Source organism: Gymnogyps californianus, chromosome 13 (assembly GCF_018139145.2).
Source record: "Gymnogyps californianus isolate 813 chromosome 13, ASM1813914v2, whole genome shotgun sequence".
Classification (NCBI taxonomy): domain Eukaryota; kingdom Metazoa; phylum Chordata; class Aves; order Accipitriformes; family Cathartidae; genus Gymnogyps; species Gymnogyps californianus.
In genome coordinates this window covers 660,720-676,857 of record NC_059483.1, presented here as the reverse complement: position 1 = coordinate 676,857, position 16,138 = coordinate 660,720, and the positions used below count along the sequence as shown (strand labels likewise).

The following is a 16,138-nucleotide window of genomic DNA, read 5'->3' as shown; positions in this document are numbered from 1 at the left end:
CTGTTTCTAGTTATGAAGTAATGTTTCATTGTGGAAGTCTTTCAAATCTTGACTTCCTGTTCTTGTAACAAACTGCAAGAATGAACATAACGGATTGAGAAAGTACTTCACTTCATAATTACAAAGCTGATGTAAAAATCCTTTGTTGCAGCACAGCTTTTTTTTTTTTTTTTTGCTTTGCTTACTGTAGTTGGTTGGTTTTTATAGACCCTCAAGCTTTCTAAAAGGCAGATTTTATCTTAACAAGTGAGGCTATGAAACCGTAACATTCATTGAGTTTGTGTTTTGTGTTGACCAAGACCAATTGTATTCTCTTTAACTATTTACCCTTTTTTAATCTGTATAATTCAATAATGTTGTCTGAACCTCATTTAGTATCCTGTGATGTCTGATGGTCATTTAATACTTCCATTCAGGTAGACAAATACTGACGTGTTTTATTGTAAGCGTGTGATGAGAGCAAAACTGTAGGGAATCCGACTACTCCATTTCCAGTTATCGTACTGGCTAGCTGCAGGGTTTTGTAGCACCTTCCCCTTTCTTGGGAGGGGGGGAAGTTCTCATCCTTTAGGTTGTTCTTCTCCCCTAACTCACATACTATCTGTTAAGTTGTTCAAAACTGCTTAAACAAGTTACTAACAAATAGACTTTTTTGTTTATTATCTAGCTTGAAAGTAAACCTGAGTGTGATGAGGTAAATATCGTGCAAAGAACAGAAAATAAGTGTGAGTTGAGAGAACAACAGACTGGAGATCACAGGAAGAAGAAGAAAAAGCATCGGTGATCTACAGTAATACGTTTTAAGGCACTCCCAAGTGTGTTCCGAAAGTCTGTAGGGGGAACGGTCAGAAAGGAGGTGTCTCCACCAAGTGAAGTTGAGGCTGATAGCCCGCAGTGTAGAAGTAGTCTTGTAAGATGGGTTGCGCCTCAAGAAGCATCTGTGTCGTTCCAAAACTTGAAGAAGGCCGATAATTGCAGTTGTGTTCAGACAGACAGAAAACAAAAGCAGGTGAACGAACCTGCAGCTGTCCAGTTGTTCAGCATGACTCTGAAGGACACGCTGTGACTTGTCGAAGCACAGCCACAGAAGCAGCCTCTCCAAGTCTGCATTTGTGGATGAACCAAAAAAAAAAAAAGATGGTGAGTATGTCTTTGTTGAATGGATGTCTTGAAATATTTGTGGGATCTTAATGGTTAGAATCTTCTTGAAAAATTTTAAATTAAGAGGATGAAATGTTTTTAGTCTGTTTCTTACTTCAGGAGTTTCCTGGTTTTGTAAAGCCCAGTCTAGTGATGTACCATTACAGAGGGGGGGGGGGGAAAAAAAAAAAGAAAAGCATTAGATCATTCTTTAGATTGAGGAACTATTACAACTGAAGTGACCGGATATATCTAGATCTAAATCTATAAAGAATTAAACACTTAAAGTCATTATAAAATACTAGCTGCTTATTTTGAGGGACTCTTGATTGTTATTTCTCTAATGTGATGTTACTATCAATTTTTTTTAATTGCATAGGAACTGGGTTGATTATAGCTTAATTAGTCACCTTATTTCATTTTCACAATTGAATAATCATTTCAAATTAGTGGAGGAAGACAACTTTTACTTAAAGGTGTTGGAAAACAAAAGTAATACTGCATTCTCTTCAATGTAGGGAGATTGATTACAGCTGAAGGTGAGTCCCATGGTAGCTGCATTTGCCTTTTCCTAATGTGATTTTTTTTTTTGTTTATATATTTTTTTTTTTTTTCATTCATTACCTCAAATTATTAGTAAGAACGAACCACAAAGAAATAAGCAGATTCAGCACTTAAGTAATACTGGAATGGTGACTGATCCCAAAATAGCTTCTGGTTAGGGAAGTCCGGGTGAATGACTTGGGACTAACACAGAAGTGCACTCTTCCCTTTCCTCCTCCCCTGCCGCCCTCCTATCCAAATAAAATTTAAGGACATAATCAAATATTTGTGTAACTTTGTGGATGGCTCCAGGTCACGTAAGAGTGCTTTGTCATAGTGTTACTGAGTGCATAAAGGAATATTGTTTTAGGCGTTGTTTTGCTTTTCAACGCTGCGAGAATCCATTCCTTTTGGTTGCTGAAATCTGAGGAGAAAGATGAGTATGGTGAAGTTCTTGACTTTATTGGAAACATTATTACCAAGTGAATAGAAACTGGATCTGGGTTGGCAGGGAAAAAAAAAATGCTTTTACTTTGGCTTTTGATTGTGAGGGGTTTTGTTGTTGTTAAATAATTCCTTGCATCTTGGCTAGGTCGCCTTGGCATTCATTGTGTGCAGTATTTGGGTTAGGACAAACAGTTGTCGTGAATACCCAGGTAATTACCCAGCTTCTGTTAGATGTTTTTACCTCAATGGCATTGCTCAGAAATAAGATAACGAGAATGCCAGTTTTGACATTATCTGTACTGTGTCAGAGGGTAGAGATCTAGCTTATTTTTTCAAATAGATTGCGTAGCTGTTCTGGAAAAAACCTAGAGCAGATATCGTAGGAGTAACAGGTTATTTTATACTACCCTCTTGAGGCTGATGTCATATTTGCAAAGGAGAAAATACTGCACACATTTATATGTCCAAAGTTTTTTCTCTAGATCACCAGGAAACATTGGGGTGTTTTTTGTGTTGCCTGCCCCTTCCCCCCCCCCCCTTTTTTTTTTTTAAGACAACCTTAGAATGTTCTGCTCAATAAGCTGCATAAGCAATACAGCATAATAGCCTGTGCCTCAATTTTTATTCTGTAGACTAGCTTAGCCATATTTTTTCTTCTCGGTGAGTAGACTGCATCCTACACAACTCCGTCAGAATTTTAGAAAGAGCGATCCTAACTACAGTGCTTCTTATTTTAGGAAAGGATTTATGCAGTATCTCTGGCTGACAGTTTCCTGCCTGTACTGTTGAGCAGCTTGTTGGCTGACTATTTGCGTGGAATATGCTTGGAAAACATTAAGTATAAAAAGAACACAAGCAGTAGATCTGTTGTGGAAGTGATGATTAGGGTTCAGCATAATAAATGTGACTTCAGTGCTCTTTCTGACTCTTTCTGTTCATAACACTTCTGTAGGTTTCAAAAAGTACATGTCCACATCCTTATCCTGGGCTAGTCTCCTACGAATTGTTTACTCCTTTTTAATCCGCTTCCCCCTTCACTTCTAATTCTCATTTGCCTTCTGGATAGTATAGATCAAAGGGATCACTTCATTTAGGTGATTAATTCTGTGACAGGAAAAGAGAACGTGTCTAATAAAAATTGCAGTTGTATTTACATTTACCGCATTAGCCTGTTAAAGAGTACTTCATAGAATGTCTTCAGGAGGAAATTCTAGAAAATATTCATGGATTATCAGGTGTCCATATGGGCTGAGGTACAGAAAAGAACATGTACTGCATTGGGGCACACTGGTTTATGCATTTGAAGGCATGAAAAATTACCTTGTACCTCTGATGTATGCATCAGTATGGATATGGTTCTGAATCCAAGCAAGTTAACTGGAAAACTAATTTTCTGTTGTTTTTTTGTTGTTTGTTTTTGTTTTTTTAACTGGAAGAGATATTAGATTGTTTCCTTGATAAGATCAGTATTAACAAATCCCTTGGCAATTAAGCTAATTTGGCAACTGAAAGTTGAGTCCTTGTCCATCTAGTTTGTGTAGTTTATTACAGGAACTATCTAGTTTGAGCTACTCTTAAACAAAAAACAACCCCACAAGCAACTGCAGTTTAAGCATAAGCTTTATTCTCTATTATAGATGTGTATAGAAGTGTAAGAAGAGGTTTCCACCAGTTTTAGAAGTATTCATATAGCCTTCAAATACATCATTTAGAGTAATCACTATATTTACTAAGGAAAAGAGATAAAATAAGAAAATAAGCCTACATGTCAGCCTGTGATTTGCCCTTTATTTTTGGCTCTAGGTCTCGTATTCTTCCTTAAAAAGTAATCCGTTCCAAAGTCTGTCAGGGCAAACTGTTCAGGTTCACACACTTCTTTCTTCTTTAGAGTTGTGAAATCAGTAATAATTTAATTTTAAAGTAAAATTTAAAACAAATCAGGCCATCTAGTGCTGTCTTTGTCCTTCACCTTGTCTCAGTTTTTCATCTGAGTTTCTAAAAAGGCAAAAGATACAGATTATTTTGATAGTCTTAATATTTTTCTGAAAATCCTGTTTTGATAATCTGTCTAAAAGTTCTGCAAGTGCTCAGCTGAAGGCAGAAGATAAGGTGGCTTTCACATAGTTACACGTATGTTCCCTTATAAAATGTAAGACTGTCTTATTTGTGAAATGGCCATAGAAGTAGCCCTTCAGAAGGTATTATGGAGGGAGGAGCTTGGGAGAAATCTTAGGAGCCTGAAAAGCAGGGTGAAAGCAGAAGCATGAAGCGATTTGTAGTTGGAATGTGTAACACAGATGTTAAGTCTGACATAAACATTAAAACAGAAGATTCATAAAGATCAGTTTAACATGGGTGAGTGCAAATGAAGTATGACAGGCTGTAAAGGTAAAAACCAGACAGCTTGTGGTGGGAGCTGGTCATTAGAACTTTAGTTACCAGTGAACCAGCTAGAACTATCTTAGTTACAGTAATGTTTTTAATACTTTTCACCATGAAAATTGTGAAGGCCTTAGCTGAGAAAACAAGGAAATGCTGGGATGTGAGGGCAAGGGGGAAAAAAAAAGATTGGTAGGGTAAGGAAAGGAAGCCTTCCCCTTCTGCCTAATATACTTTAATGTGATTTTTTTTTCAAAGTTCAGCTAGCCGTTTCTGAACATCAGATACTGTAGTGGTTCTCTTAGTGGTAACTTAGTCCCAATCACTTCTGAAATGATGCTCTGAATGTCTTACATGACAAATTAGATGATGAGAGTTGTTTGGTTTGTGGTGTTGGTGTTTTTGTTTGGTGGTTTGTTGTTGGTTTTGGTTTTTTTTTTTTTTTAAAAGCTCTGCTTTTATGACTTTGACTTGGTTGGCAGTACCTTTAGCATTCTCTTCAAGCATGTCCCCTAGCATCTTCTCCAGCGCTTGTCCATATTCTTGATACTCTTCTTCTGTTATCTTGACACTGATTTCAAAGGGAACATTAAACTATAAAAACATTAAAAGACAGAGTTTAACAGATGAGTTGTGGATAAGGACACTGCAAGTTAATTTTATTCATGGGAATGATGATAAGCAAGAGGTATAAAAAGTATTTCCATCTATTCATGTACTAGTGCTGAGACATGTAATCAAAATCTCAGAAACAGGATGTATAGCTACTGCAGACCAAACTGCACAATAAACTGGAGGAAAGAAAACTTTACAAGAAATTTGCATTATTATATGTTAGTTCTGAAATGTAAGTGAATCCTAAATAGGAGACTGTGATCTGAATTACTGCAGCTAATTTTAAATCATTTCATACCATCAATGCTGGCAGTTTTCATGTGCCCTTTCCTATTTGCGTTTCAAGTTAAATATGATTGTAGTTTTAATTTGTACTGCCTCCTGTGACAGAAATTGTGTTACCCAACCCCACCCCTTAAACTTGTATGGGAGCATGAAGAATAAATACAAACCTTAATTTCAATACTGTTTCTGTCATCTTCTGCTCCTGCTTCATCTGTATCCCAAAAGCCTTCTGTGCCTCGACGATGTAATTGTGCTGTGGGTTTTTTTGGATCCCTTTGCTAGAAAGCAAGCAAAATTATATCTATATATTCTTTCCATAATCAAACTAGTCTGTAGTGGGGAAATTAGAACCTATAATTAACACAGATGCAGCAAAACAGCTGAAGGCATCATACACTTATGTACGTATGATATGTAGCTCTATAATAATTGTACTACTATTGCTGTATTCACTTTAATAGGTATTTGGTTTAAGGGTTCATTAAAGAACAAGCACCTTACAGTTAACTTCCAAAGAAGATGCCAACAAATTATTTCAATTAATGCTTTCTCTTCAATTGTTCTTTTTTTCAGATTCTTAATTCTTAGTGAATGAGATTAGATACATATTCTCATAGCATGAATACAATGCTAATGGTTTGTTACAGAAGTTCTCTGGAATAACTCCTTCCTCTTCCAGAACCTGTATCTTCTAAAAGCTTCTCTGAATGCTGTAAAGAATATTGGTTTTAAGGACTTACAGAGGAGGATAATCTTGAGAAATTATTTTTCTGAATTTTTTACCTGTGTTTTTTTATATTCAGGGCTTAAAAAACTAGAGCCAGCCAGAGTAGTTTCTGTCCAGAGGATGCTGAACAGAATAATTCCCAGCAGAGTACTTCTGAGAAACATGATTATCTTCCTGAGGCAGGATGTTGAACCTGAAAACATAGGTTGAAAAATTAAACATATTTTACAACCTCTGCATTTAATTGAATCCAGATGCAGTGAAAATATTTCTCCTGACTTGAATGACCTGAAATTATTTCTGAAGATGCATATAAAAATTATGTTTGCTTTATACATACTAAAGGTAAAATATCCTGTTCAAAAGAGACTATTGATTACTGTGTTTTCTTCTATAACTAAGATATAGTAACTGGAACAGACAGGTTAGTGGAGAGGAATTACACAGGAAAACCGGCAAAAGCTGAAAATGCTCTGAAACTTTACCTGGTTAGTTTCGTGGCTTCACCAAACAGCCTCTTTCTGAAGCACTTTATATATTGAGTGGAATATTTGTTCTGCGCTACAGTATTCCTGGAAATGCAATCTGATATGTATTTAAATTCCTTGGAAACTTGGGCTGCTTGTAAGATAACAAAATCAACAAAAAAGTGAAAACAGTGCATAGATCTGTTGCTGTGCTTATTTTTATGTGTAATGAAATTGTGTAGGAAATTAAGTAAGAGTTTCCTTTTTTCCTGTGGCACTAACAGTGTTCCTTTTAAAAATTAATTAATAGCTGTAACATGTATTTTTCAAAATTTTCATGTTGTGGCTTTCTGGTTGAGTATTTCAAATATTGTGCAGTCCTGCTGTAAATCAGATTTGTGAAAGGATCCAAATATTAAAAGAAAATCACTTCTGAAATGTGTCTGGTATCAGCTGAATTGGTAAAACTGAGGAAGCTAGTAACTGTGATAAGGGAGCTGAAAACAAATGGAGGTGTTGGGCCAAAAAGCCCTCTAGCAACAAAGCTAGGTTAAGAAACTCTGATAGAGTTAATCTTCATCTTGGCTTTTATCTGAGGGCTTGTTAATAAAAACATTCGATAGCACAAAGAAAGCAGGCAGAGCTTCTGGATCCTACCAGAAACAGTAAGGAAGCAGAAGCCCCTTGCATTTTCATAGTACACTGTGTTTTGTTCTGGGCTGGCCCCAGAATCAAGCTATTTCTGCATTCCCAACACAACAGGGAGATGTGTCCCCTGTAGCTTCCAGGAGCTTGGTCTTTGGATCAGCATCTTCTGCTTTATTAGGGCCTGTCAGCACTCCAAGTAGTGTGGAAAATAGAAGTGTAGGATATGAATTTAGATAGGCTGTTGTACAAAACAGTAGTTTTTGTTTGTTTTGTAAGTTTCAAGTGACCATGTTTGCCATTAAAGACAGCCTAGTTACCAGTGTATCAGTAGGAGAGATGCCAGAAACTTCCTAAACTTAACCATGCAGATTGTATGTTAGAACTTTTTCTTATGTGGAAACTCCTTTCACAGGACACAAACTTTTCTTCTCAGGCTAGATAGTGAAAGAGAAGAACGATAGTGCACTGTGGGCATGGGAGAGACCATGTTGGCATTAGTCAGACTGAGTAGCAATTTTAAGTTCTTCAGTGTGAAACAACATGTTGAGTATATTCTTCTTCTCTCTTTCTTTTCCCCAGTCCTGATCCCAAGTATGAGAAGGAGGGGATTAGAGATACAAAAACATGAAGCTCATTCTCAAGAGCAACTGAAAAAATTTCACCTAATGCTTATATTTGCAATGAATAAACTCTGTAACTCTTAAATAATCTTTTATCAATTGTAATTACTGGGGATACTTTGATCAGTACTTGGAACCTTTTTTAATACATTTCATCTTAAGTATAGAGGAATAACAGGCTGAACTGGGACTTGCTGCTAAGTACGTTTAAATTCTTAAGTATTAAAACTCATAAAATATAAGGATAACTTTTAACATGGTGAATTGTGAAACCTAATACCCCCACAGGCAAAAACTTTTCTTGTGTACTTAAGGAGTTAGTGCCCTTTTTCCTTAGAATGAAGTGTGGTAAAAGCTAACTAAGAATGAGGTGTCATTTTTGAGCCTTTTCATTGGAGCTAATGTGCTTGATTTCAAGTTTGTATAGTTTCCACAGCAGTTAAAGCCAACCCAAAAGCCTCGTAGGTGACCAGGTACTCTGTATCAAAGAATAAGAAGTGGGTATGGTACTGGGAATGAAAGGCTGCCTGTTCAGCTTAGCGGTTATGATTATGATCTTAGTAGAAATGGAAGACAGCTTGAAAGAAAACAGTGCTTTGCTGCATAATTTGAAATGGAACTGTTTGAATGTAATGCTAATTTCTAGATGAGTTGATTCATTTTTTGGGGGGTAAGGCTACAGTGCATTTAAACAAGAACAGGAATGTTGCATACTTCTGTTGGTATATAGAGAGGTAATTCATTTACGTGTCTCTGTGACAGCAACTAGGATATTATTTGGTTAGTATAGATAACTATCATAAAATGAGGTTTGTTTTTCTAGAAAAGGGGGCATATTACCTTGACTATGCCAAAACAAAGAGCATGCCTAGGTTCTGCTACCTTGTAGAAGGAGGAAGGCTCTGAATTGTTCACTTCTGTTGCTTCAGTGCAACAGAATAAAGGGAAAATGTGACCTTTCCCTCTTGTAGGAGAGGAAGAGTGCTTCAGCTTTTAGCTGAAGGCATACTGAAATGTGGTTTGTTTGAGCCCAATCTACTTGCCTGAAGTGCAATGGCACATAAGTTTAACTGAAGGCAAAACTTTGTTCTTTCTTACACTATATACAGTGTTAGTCTCTAGCGGACTAATACCTTCCCAGCTATTGCAAAGCTGCTACCATGGATGGGAGGACAATGTGACTGTGGCTTGACTGAAGGTAGACTGTAGGCAGCCTTGACAAGGCCCCTGTAAAAAGATTATTAAATACAGCACACCAGGCTTTAATCAATAGGACTTTATTCTGTTGGTATCTCAACAAAAAAAACCTGAGGTACAGTACAGAAGTGTGGCTAAAAAAAATAATCTTCAAATTATGGTTTGATTTATTGATGTTGGTTAAATAACCAAGTTTGAGATTATTAAAGCAAAAGACATATGCATTCCACTACTCCTTTTCATCTTCAGGAAAGCACAGAGACTTTCACCTATCCAAGCACATTATTTTCAGGAAGATGTAAGCACCACTTCACTGCTATCAGAAGGTCATGCTGTCATCTAATGCCAAAAACTCCACCAGCCCTTCCCCTCACCTGAAACAAAGTTCTGGCCTTTGAAGGGACAGAGTATTTGTCCCTTTGCACAAAGGAGTTCACACCTCACCACTTTAATAGCCTCCTCCTGTTCTTACTCAAGTGCCTGAAGACTGACCACAGCACATCTAATTAAATTTGATCCCTAAACCAGGAAAGCAGGGTACTATTTCTGCAGCATCAAGGAGTAGTATAAGGCACAGTACTTTGCTATGCTTTTTACCTTAAATTTAAGGGAATGTCAATTAAGGCTGATTATCAACATATTGTAGCCTCTCAGTAATAGTTATAGAGTGCTCATAAAATTGGATAATTGTTTCACATGTTCATGTCCAGTTTAGATAAAATCAGTTCTCGTCCGGTTCAAGAAACATTGCAAATCAGGTATGGCAATCACTTCTTGCAGCTGGAACATTCACTGATGCATCACTGCTCATTCTGCTGCCCCTCGGTAACGGCAGACACCCCTCCTTGGCCCTTGTTGACATCGCTGATACATGCCCACAGTCCGTCTACTGATTCCTTCCATAGCGTGACCTCAAAAACAGACCAGGAGGAAGTTTCAGCCTTAATACACTCTCAGTTTCCCATTTCCTCGCAACTGTCACATCACTAGTTTGGTGATGGTCTACAGTTACAGAAGTCAAGTGTGGCAGCATTGTTCTAAGTATCAAGTTAGTTGTTGCTGTATACTGAATAATCATCCAGTGGTAAAGGGAGAGTATGTGAATTCTGCTGTTAGTACCCTACAAAATAAAGTCAAGCCTGCATTTCTAATCTCCAGTGAGGACCAAGAATGCAGCGCAAGTAGTTTGCCAAAGGTGAAGGTCCTCCTCCCCTCTTGATAAGTAAACAGAAAAAAATTCACTATTGCAGCAAAGGAGAATCTACAACAGTCTTAACTTAAACAAAAGTGACAATAGCCTATCTCATCTCTTCTGAAGATATGGCATGCAGGAGTAAAAGCCAAGGCAGCAGTACTCACTTTATTGTCTCCTCCAGACACTGCAAGAATATTTGCAGTAATGGACCAACTCACATGCCAGACAACATCATTGAACTTGTGCAGCAACTTTGGTGACCATGAATTTCCAGAGGCATCATCACATGTCCAGATAAACACTCTGCCATCCTACAAAAGCAAGCAGACCGAGTTGGTTGGACCACAAGTTACAACACAGAAAAAACAACCTTGATTGCACTTAGAGCTACACTTCCAAATCACAGCTCCGACATGAACCCTAGATGCGTTTACATGCATTTTTGCTCAACACAGCAAAGGGGCTGTTTTCTTACTATAGCTAAAAGCAAGACAGGAGTACAGCTCTCTGATGAGAAAAACTACACACAAAAGGTGACTTGCAAACACCAGAGAAAAGCTCCCAAAATACATATATATATCAGCTGAAATTTTTTCCCCAGAATGAGATTGTGCTTCCCAGTCACATGACAGCAAGTTAGGAGCTTACTGAGTAGTCTTCTTGATATATATTAAAAAAAAAAAGCATTTACACAATTATTAGCAACAAGAACACTACAGTCAATATGAAGGTTGAGGACATCAGAGCTGATTAAGAATGCCAGTTATTAGGAAACAGTATTTTTAGCTGGAAGTTCAGTGAATTTGATCCAGAGACATTAAAATACGACATTAGTTTGAAGGTCTTCCTCATGGTGAGACCATCCTGCTCATGATTCTCAAAATAAAAGATAGTCTTTGGTACAGACCCACACACGCACAAACCTTTGTCCAGAAATGCTTCTATTGGGCTTCTGAGTTTGGGAGGAACAGGAATCAAAGGCTCTTATGCACAGACCCAGATACAGCAAAGGATTGCCAAGAGGACCTGTTACCGCAGTTCTATCCTTACTATTCCTTTACTAAAGGCGAAGGAAGTAAATGGAAGCAAGGGCATTGAGAGCCTGCCTCCATCGCTCCAACAGAAGCCTCACCTGTGAGCAGCTAGCAATGGTACTTGTTGGCAAACCTATGGATGGAGCCCAGGCTACATCTCGAACCCAGTCACTATGAGCCTCCAGCTTCTGCTCTTCTTTCCACTGACCATCTTCTTCCCTGAAAACACATTTATACAGTCAGAAGGGTGGCAGCAGCAGCCATATTTCTCATCTCCTGCTCTGAAAGGCTTTCGTTTTGTAGCTTTCAGACTCCTGGTTTATCCAGATAACAGAAAGCACAAGCATTCCCCACTCTTCTCCAAAAAGCTTAAACTGACAAAATCCCTTCCAAGGGACAGAAAGCAGCATTGGCAAAGAGTGTTTGATGTTCAGTTACTGTGCAGAAATCTGCTATTGTCCAAGTGACAGTGGTAATCAAAGACAATTAGAAAGCCACTTTCCACGACAAGATGAAGCAGAGCTGACACAAATTGCTATAACCATGTGAGAGACTGTACATCACTAAGATGTTTCCATTTTTAAAGCACTTCTCTAAAACGATAATTCAAAGATGAAAGCATAGAGATGCTGAAAATATTACTTGAGATACTAACAGGGACATTCAAAGACTATGAAGGGTATCAGGTTTTGTAAATTCTTAAGTCTGGCAACAGAGCACTTACTTCCAGATCTTGACAAGGTTGTCACAGCCACCAGATGCAAATCTTTTGATGTAGTTTGGTTTTTGACCAGATGGTTGTTCTATAAGGCTTCCTGGTACAACAGCAGGAGCCCAGCTAACTGCATTACATCCAATCTATTTAATGAAAAAATATCATTATTAGAAGTTGCTTACTTTAAATAAATAAAAGCTGCTGAGGGGGCAAAGGACACCTAGCATACTCTCTATTGGGGGCAGGGGGAATAAGCCCATCTTAGCAAAACAGGAGTCTTGCACAATGCGGGATGGATATCAGATGAATAAGAAATCCAGATACGGTGTAATCTCAATGAGGCGCTTATTCAGAAAGCCTTAGGTAGCTAAGTAACTGCTTTCTGTGCAAATATAATCTTGTATATGTAAACAGTGGAGACAGAGATATAAACTGAAAAGACACAAGACATACACAGTTGCTAAGATTTAGGAATGCAGGAGCAGAAGGAACCTTTGGTCCGGAGCCCAGTTCCCTTTTACTGAGAGCCACTGCCATTAGCTTATGAAGTTCTGCTTAAGCAAAAATCCCCACTAATTTGGGAAAAACATGACTCCTGCAGTTTTTCCAGCTTCAGCTTATTCACAGTCAGTTTGTACAGGTGTTCTTAGTACCAAAGCCATTTCCTACCAGGTAACTTCCAGCACTGTGTTTAACAATAATGCTTAATAAACAGGTATTATTAGTGCTGTTTAGTAACCTTCACATGTCTTGTTTTCTACTTCATTTTAGTGACTACAAAGTATACCTTCCCACTCTGGATTAATTTAAACCAAGTTATTCTTGATTCCGGAAACTATGTCACATCATTCCATTGTATTTCAGTATTTATCTAGTCTACAAGTTCTTTGAGGCGTCAACTCCATGTTTATCTGTAGCTCCAAGAACTCTGTGCTGCTCCAAAGGAGCAGACTTACCGTATGCGCATTGCTGATCTTTTTGACTTCCCATTGTCCGTCACCCGTGTAGCTCAATAACGAAATGGCCCCATCAGAGCTCCCGCAGGCCAGGATCAATCCATAGTCGTGTGGTGCCCAGCAGACAGAATTCACTGTGAAGGGTGAGACAGACTGGATTACAACACAGTGACTACCTAAAATTGGCTAACCAAATCACTGACTAATATTAGTGGAATAGTCCCTAGAAGCGAGCAGCTCTGAAAGCGAAGAATAAGAGTCTTAGCATTCGTGAATTTCAGCAAAGCCAGTCAATTAACATTGTTTACTGAATGACAGAAAACTGCCTTTATTTGTGGCACCGTTTTAGAATGAGCGCACCAAAAGACCACTCTTAATGAGAGATTAAAGACTCTGACTATCCCCTGCAACAGCGAAGAGTATCGCTGACTCTAGAACAAAAGCTGAATGGCAGGCATAGTATTTAAAGTCTAGATTAGTAACACAACAAAGCTGGAGACTTCTCAGATCTGCATGTAGGAGGACCAGTCATCTGAACAAAATGGTTTCCATTGTGAAACAAAACACAGCATGCTCAAATCCACCTTTTTCCTTTCCTCCTGTAGTGGACACACACGATATTTTCCTCAAGGATTCAGTACCCTACCATCTTGTTTATTTGAAAGCTGATTTATTTGTAAAACAACTCCTACGCAAACGTCATATGAATCAGGACAGGAGGTTATACAGCAATATGACATTACATAAACGTTCTGTTTGTGCTGACTAGACTTACTGTCTCTCTACTAATTTATCCCTATCTGTTTGATACAGGCTTTCTTCCTGAACACTGATGGATTTATTCCAATCTTACCGAATCCTCTCATATCCCCAGTCTCTCTTCCCAGCTCCAGACCCCACATACCTGAGGAATCATGCCCTGTGTACTCATATGTCTTTTCCCAAGTGCCATTTTCTTCCTTCCAGATAATAACCTTCCTGTCATAGGAACAGGAAGCCAAGATATTTCCATACATAGGATGAGCCCAGGCAACCTGCCACACGGGACCTTCATGCCTGCAAGAAACAATGTTACTTGGAAAAGCTGAGAGACCCATTCCAGCTGCGGCTGTTTCACAGCCATCATCATTGTAAATCGGTGTTCTGTAAGTGATTAACGCAGTGAGATGAAGAATGAGTAATGCCAAGATGAAAAACAGCATACAGGACCGTCAGACAAAGCCACTGCCATCGAAAACAGTTCCAAACACTTATCCTCATCTTAGCAATTAAGATTGTGAGCTTACTTCTTGAAAATTGTAGGTGTCAAGTATTTAATGAATGAAAAAGTCCCAGTGTTATTTCTAACTGGCTCTCTGTCCCCCCTCACAGCTCTGAAGAGTTGTTTAGCAACAGCCAGCCAGAGTAATTATTACCTTGGAGGAATTTACTATGCATCTTACATTACCAAAAGGCAAAATGACAAGATATTAAGATTTTCCAGAGAATAAAATCTTCCGTTTACGACACTTTACCCTCTCAGGTCCGCAATGAGGATTTGCCCTCCATTCCGAACATCAAAGATTTTCACGGATCTGTCTGAAGAACAGGTCGCTAACCGCGTGCCATAGTAATCCATCTGAGCATCGTGCTGCAAGGCGACGGAAAAGCTGCTGTCAGCGTGTGCGAGTTCTGCTTTGTTAACAAATCTTACTGCATTTTAGAAGTGGCTGTAAGGATTGTGAACAGATGACTGAGTCCCAGCATGACAGGTTAAAAAGGATAGTTTTTAAACAGTCCAGACAAGCCACTTAAGTCATTTATTTCCCCAGCTGTTGTTTTTGCTAACTACACAAACGTTACACAGAAATAATCTAGGGAATGCAGAGCAGTAATGCACAGCATTTCCAGGAGAGGACAGGAAATTAGTGCCACTGACTATAAAACCTTGACCAGTTACGTATTTTTGTTTCTTAACGTGTAAAGTGGGTGTAAGAGTACTGACACCTCTTGTTTATGTTCAAAACTTCATTATCTAACTGGGCTCCTTGCTTCTACAAATTACTTGGAAATGTTTCCTCCTACCCATACGTATACATCTGCTCCCGGAAACATCCACGTAAAGGAAAATCAGTTCCATCTGCTGAAGCTCTGTGCCAGTTAGTATAGGCATACATACTGTTTCACAGAAACGAGCAGAAACAAGCCTAGGCATGAAAACTAAAGTTTTAAATCATTTCCCCTTCGCCCGGTAGCTACGTTTTCCTGTCCACACAGTACAAAACAGCGCTATCAGAATTTCAGCCAGCATTCTCCACCTAATATCCTACATGCATCGTATTATACAGGTGGGTACATTGTACTCTTTGTCACCCCTCATGAGAAAGCGCCGTAACATGGTTCTGTCAAAACTGGAGCGCCAACAGAGCCGAGCGGTGGTTTTGTTACAGAACAACAGCCCCCAGCACACTTACTATCATGTCCTCGTGGGAGGTGTCCACCGTGTTAATTACCGAGACCTGCGGGGGGGGGGAAGGGGAAACAAGAACAAGTACACCGCACGTCAAAGCCTGGCGACTGAAACGGCAACGCGCGGCCGAAGGCGGAGAGCCTGCCTCTCACACACGGCGCAGCAGGCCAGCCCCGGACCCCGGAGCTCCCGGGCCGCCTCCGGTCGGCCCGGCCCCACCAGGCCGCCGGAGGAGGAGGCGGCGCTGGCCGGGGCTGCCAGGCAGCAGCAGCCGGGCGCGTTACGGTTTGTGCCATGCCCAGGTGCGGCGCGGGATCCACCCGGCCCGGGAGGCCGAACCCGGCTGCGCTCGGGCCGAGCACCGGGGACACCGCCGGTTCTCCTCCGCGCTGCCCCCGCCACTGCTCCCTCCCGCTCCGACGGGCGCCGCGGGGAGGGGCAGGGCGGCCCGGAGCCCCTCCAGCGGCCGCCCCACGGAGCTGGGCCTGAGCCTGGCCTGCCCCCCCCGCCTCCGCCCCGGGCCTACCATGGCGGCGGCAGCGGCGGACCCCGCGGCGCTCCCCGGCAGCGAGCGGCCCGGCTTGGCCTCCGGCCGCGCTCCTCAGACGTGGCACGGCGGTCCGACACCCAAACGGCCCCGCCGCGGTGCGCGCCCCGCCCGCCTGCGCGCCGAGGTTCCGCCCGCGCCGAGGTTCCGGGGGGGGGGCCGGGGCGGGCTGCG

At 40.4% G+C, this 16,138-nt stretch overlaps 2 protein-coding genes across 2 annotated transcripts; both read right to left on the bottom strand.

Annotated features, from left to right (window-relative positions):
- Positions 1-3,787: 3,787 nt before the first annotated feature.
- Positions 3,788-6,300, bottom strand: GHRL (ghrelin and obestatin prepropeptide). The gene is made up of 4 exons (XM_050904800.1): positions 6,193-6,300; positions 5,577-5,687; positions 4,995-5,103; positions 3,788-4,125 (listed from the first exon to the last, which is right to left on the bottom strand). The coding sequence occupies exons 1-4, from the start codon at positions 6,298-6,300 to the stop codon at positions 4,106-4,108; spliced, it is 348 nt and encodes a 115-aa protein (XP_050760757.1). The 3' UTR covers positions 3,788-4,105.
- A 2,832-nt stretch (positions 6,301-9,132) lies between these two features.
- SEC13 (SEC13 homolog, nuclear pore and COPII coat complex component) lies at positions 9,133-16,021 on the bottom strand. The gene is made up of 9 exons (XM_050904784.1): positions 15,944-16,021; positions 15,422-15,466; positions 14,483-14,598; positions 13,873-14,024; positions 12,969-13,102; positions 12,022-12,155; positions 11,396-11,516; positions 10,428-10,574; positions 9,133-9,979 (listed from the first exon to the last, which is right to left on the bottom strand). Exons 1-9 carry the CDS (start codon positions 15,944-15,946, stop codon positions 9,869-9,871), a joined length of 963 nt encoding a protein of 320 aa, XP_050760741.1. The 5' UTR covers positions 15,947-16,021; the 3' UTR covers positions 9,133-9,868.
- Positions 16,022-16,138: the final 117 nt, after the last annotated feature.

Coding starts and splice junctions, on each gene's coding strand:
- GHRL (XM_050904800.1), bottom strand. CDS start 6,300: ATGTTTCTCAGAAGTACTCTGCTGGGAATTATTCTGTTCAGCATCCTC. Junction 5,104..5,576: donor GAAACAGTATTGAAATTAAG/GTTTGTATTTAT, acceptor ATGTTTTTATAG/TTTAATGTTCCCTTTGAAAT. Junction 4,126..4,994: donor GCTTGAAGAGAATGCTAAAG/GTACTGCCAACC, acceptor TTGCCTTTTTAG/AAACTCAGATGAAAAACTGA.
- SEC13 (XM_050904784.1), bottom strand. Junction 14,025..14,482: donor CTCATTGCGGACCTGAGAGG/GTAAAGTGTCGT, acceptor TGTTTCTTGCAG/GCATGAAGGTCCCGTGTGGC. Junction 9,980..10,427: donor TGTCTGGAGGAGACAATAAA/GTGAGTACTGCT, acceptor TCTGTTTTTGAG/GTCACGCTATGGAAGGAATC.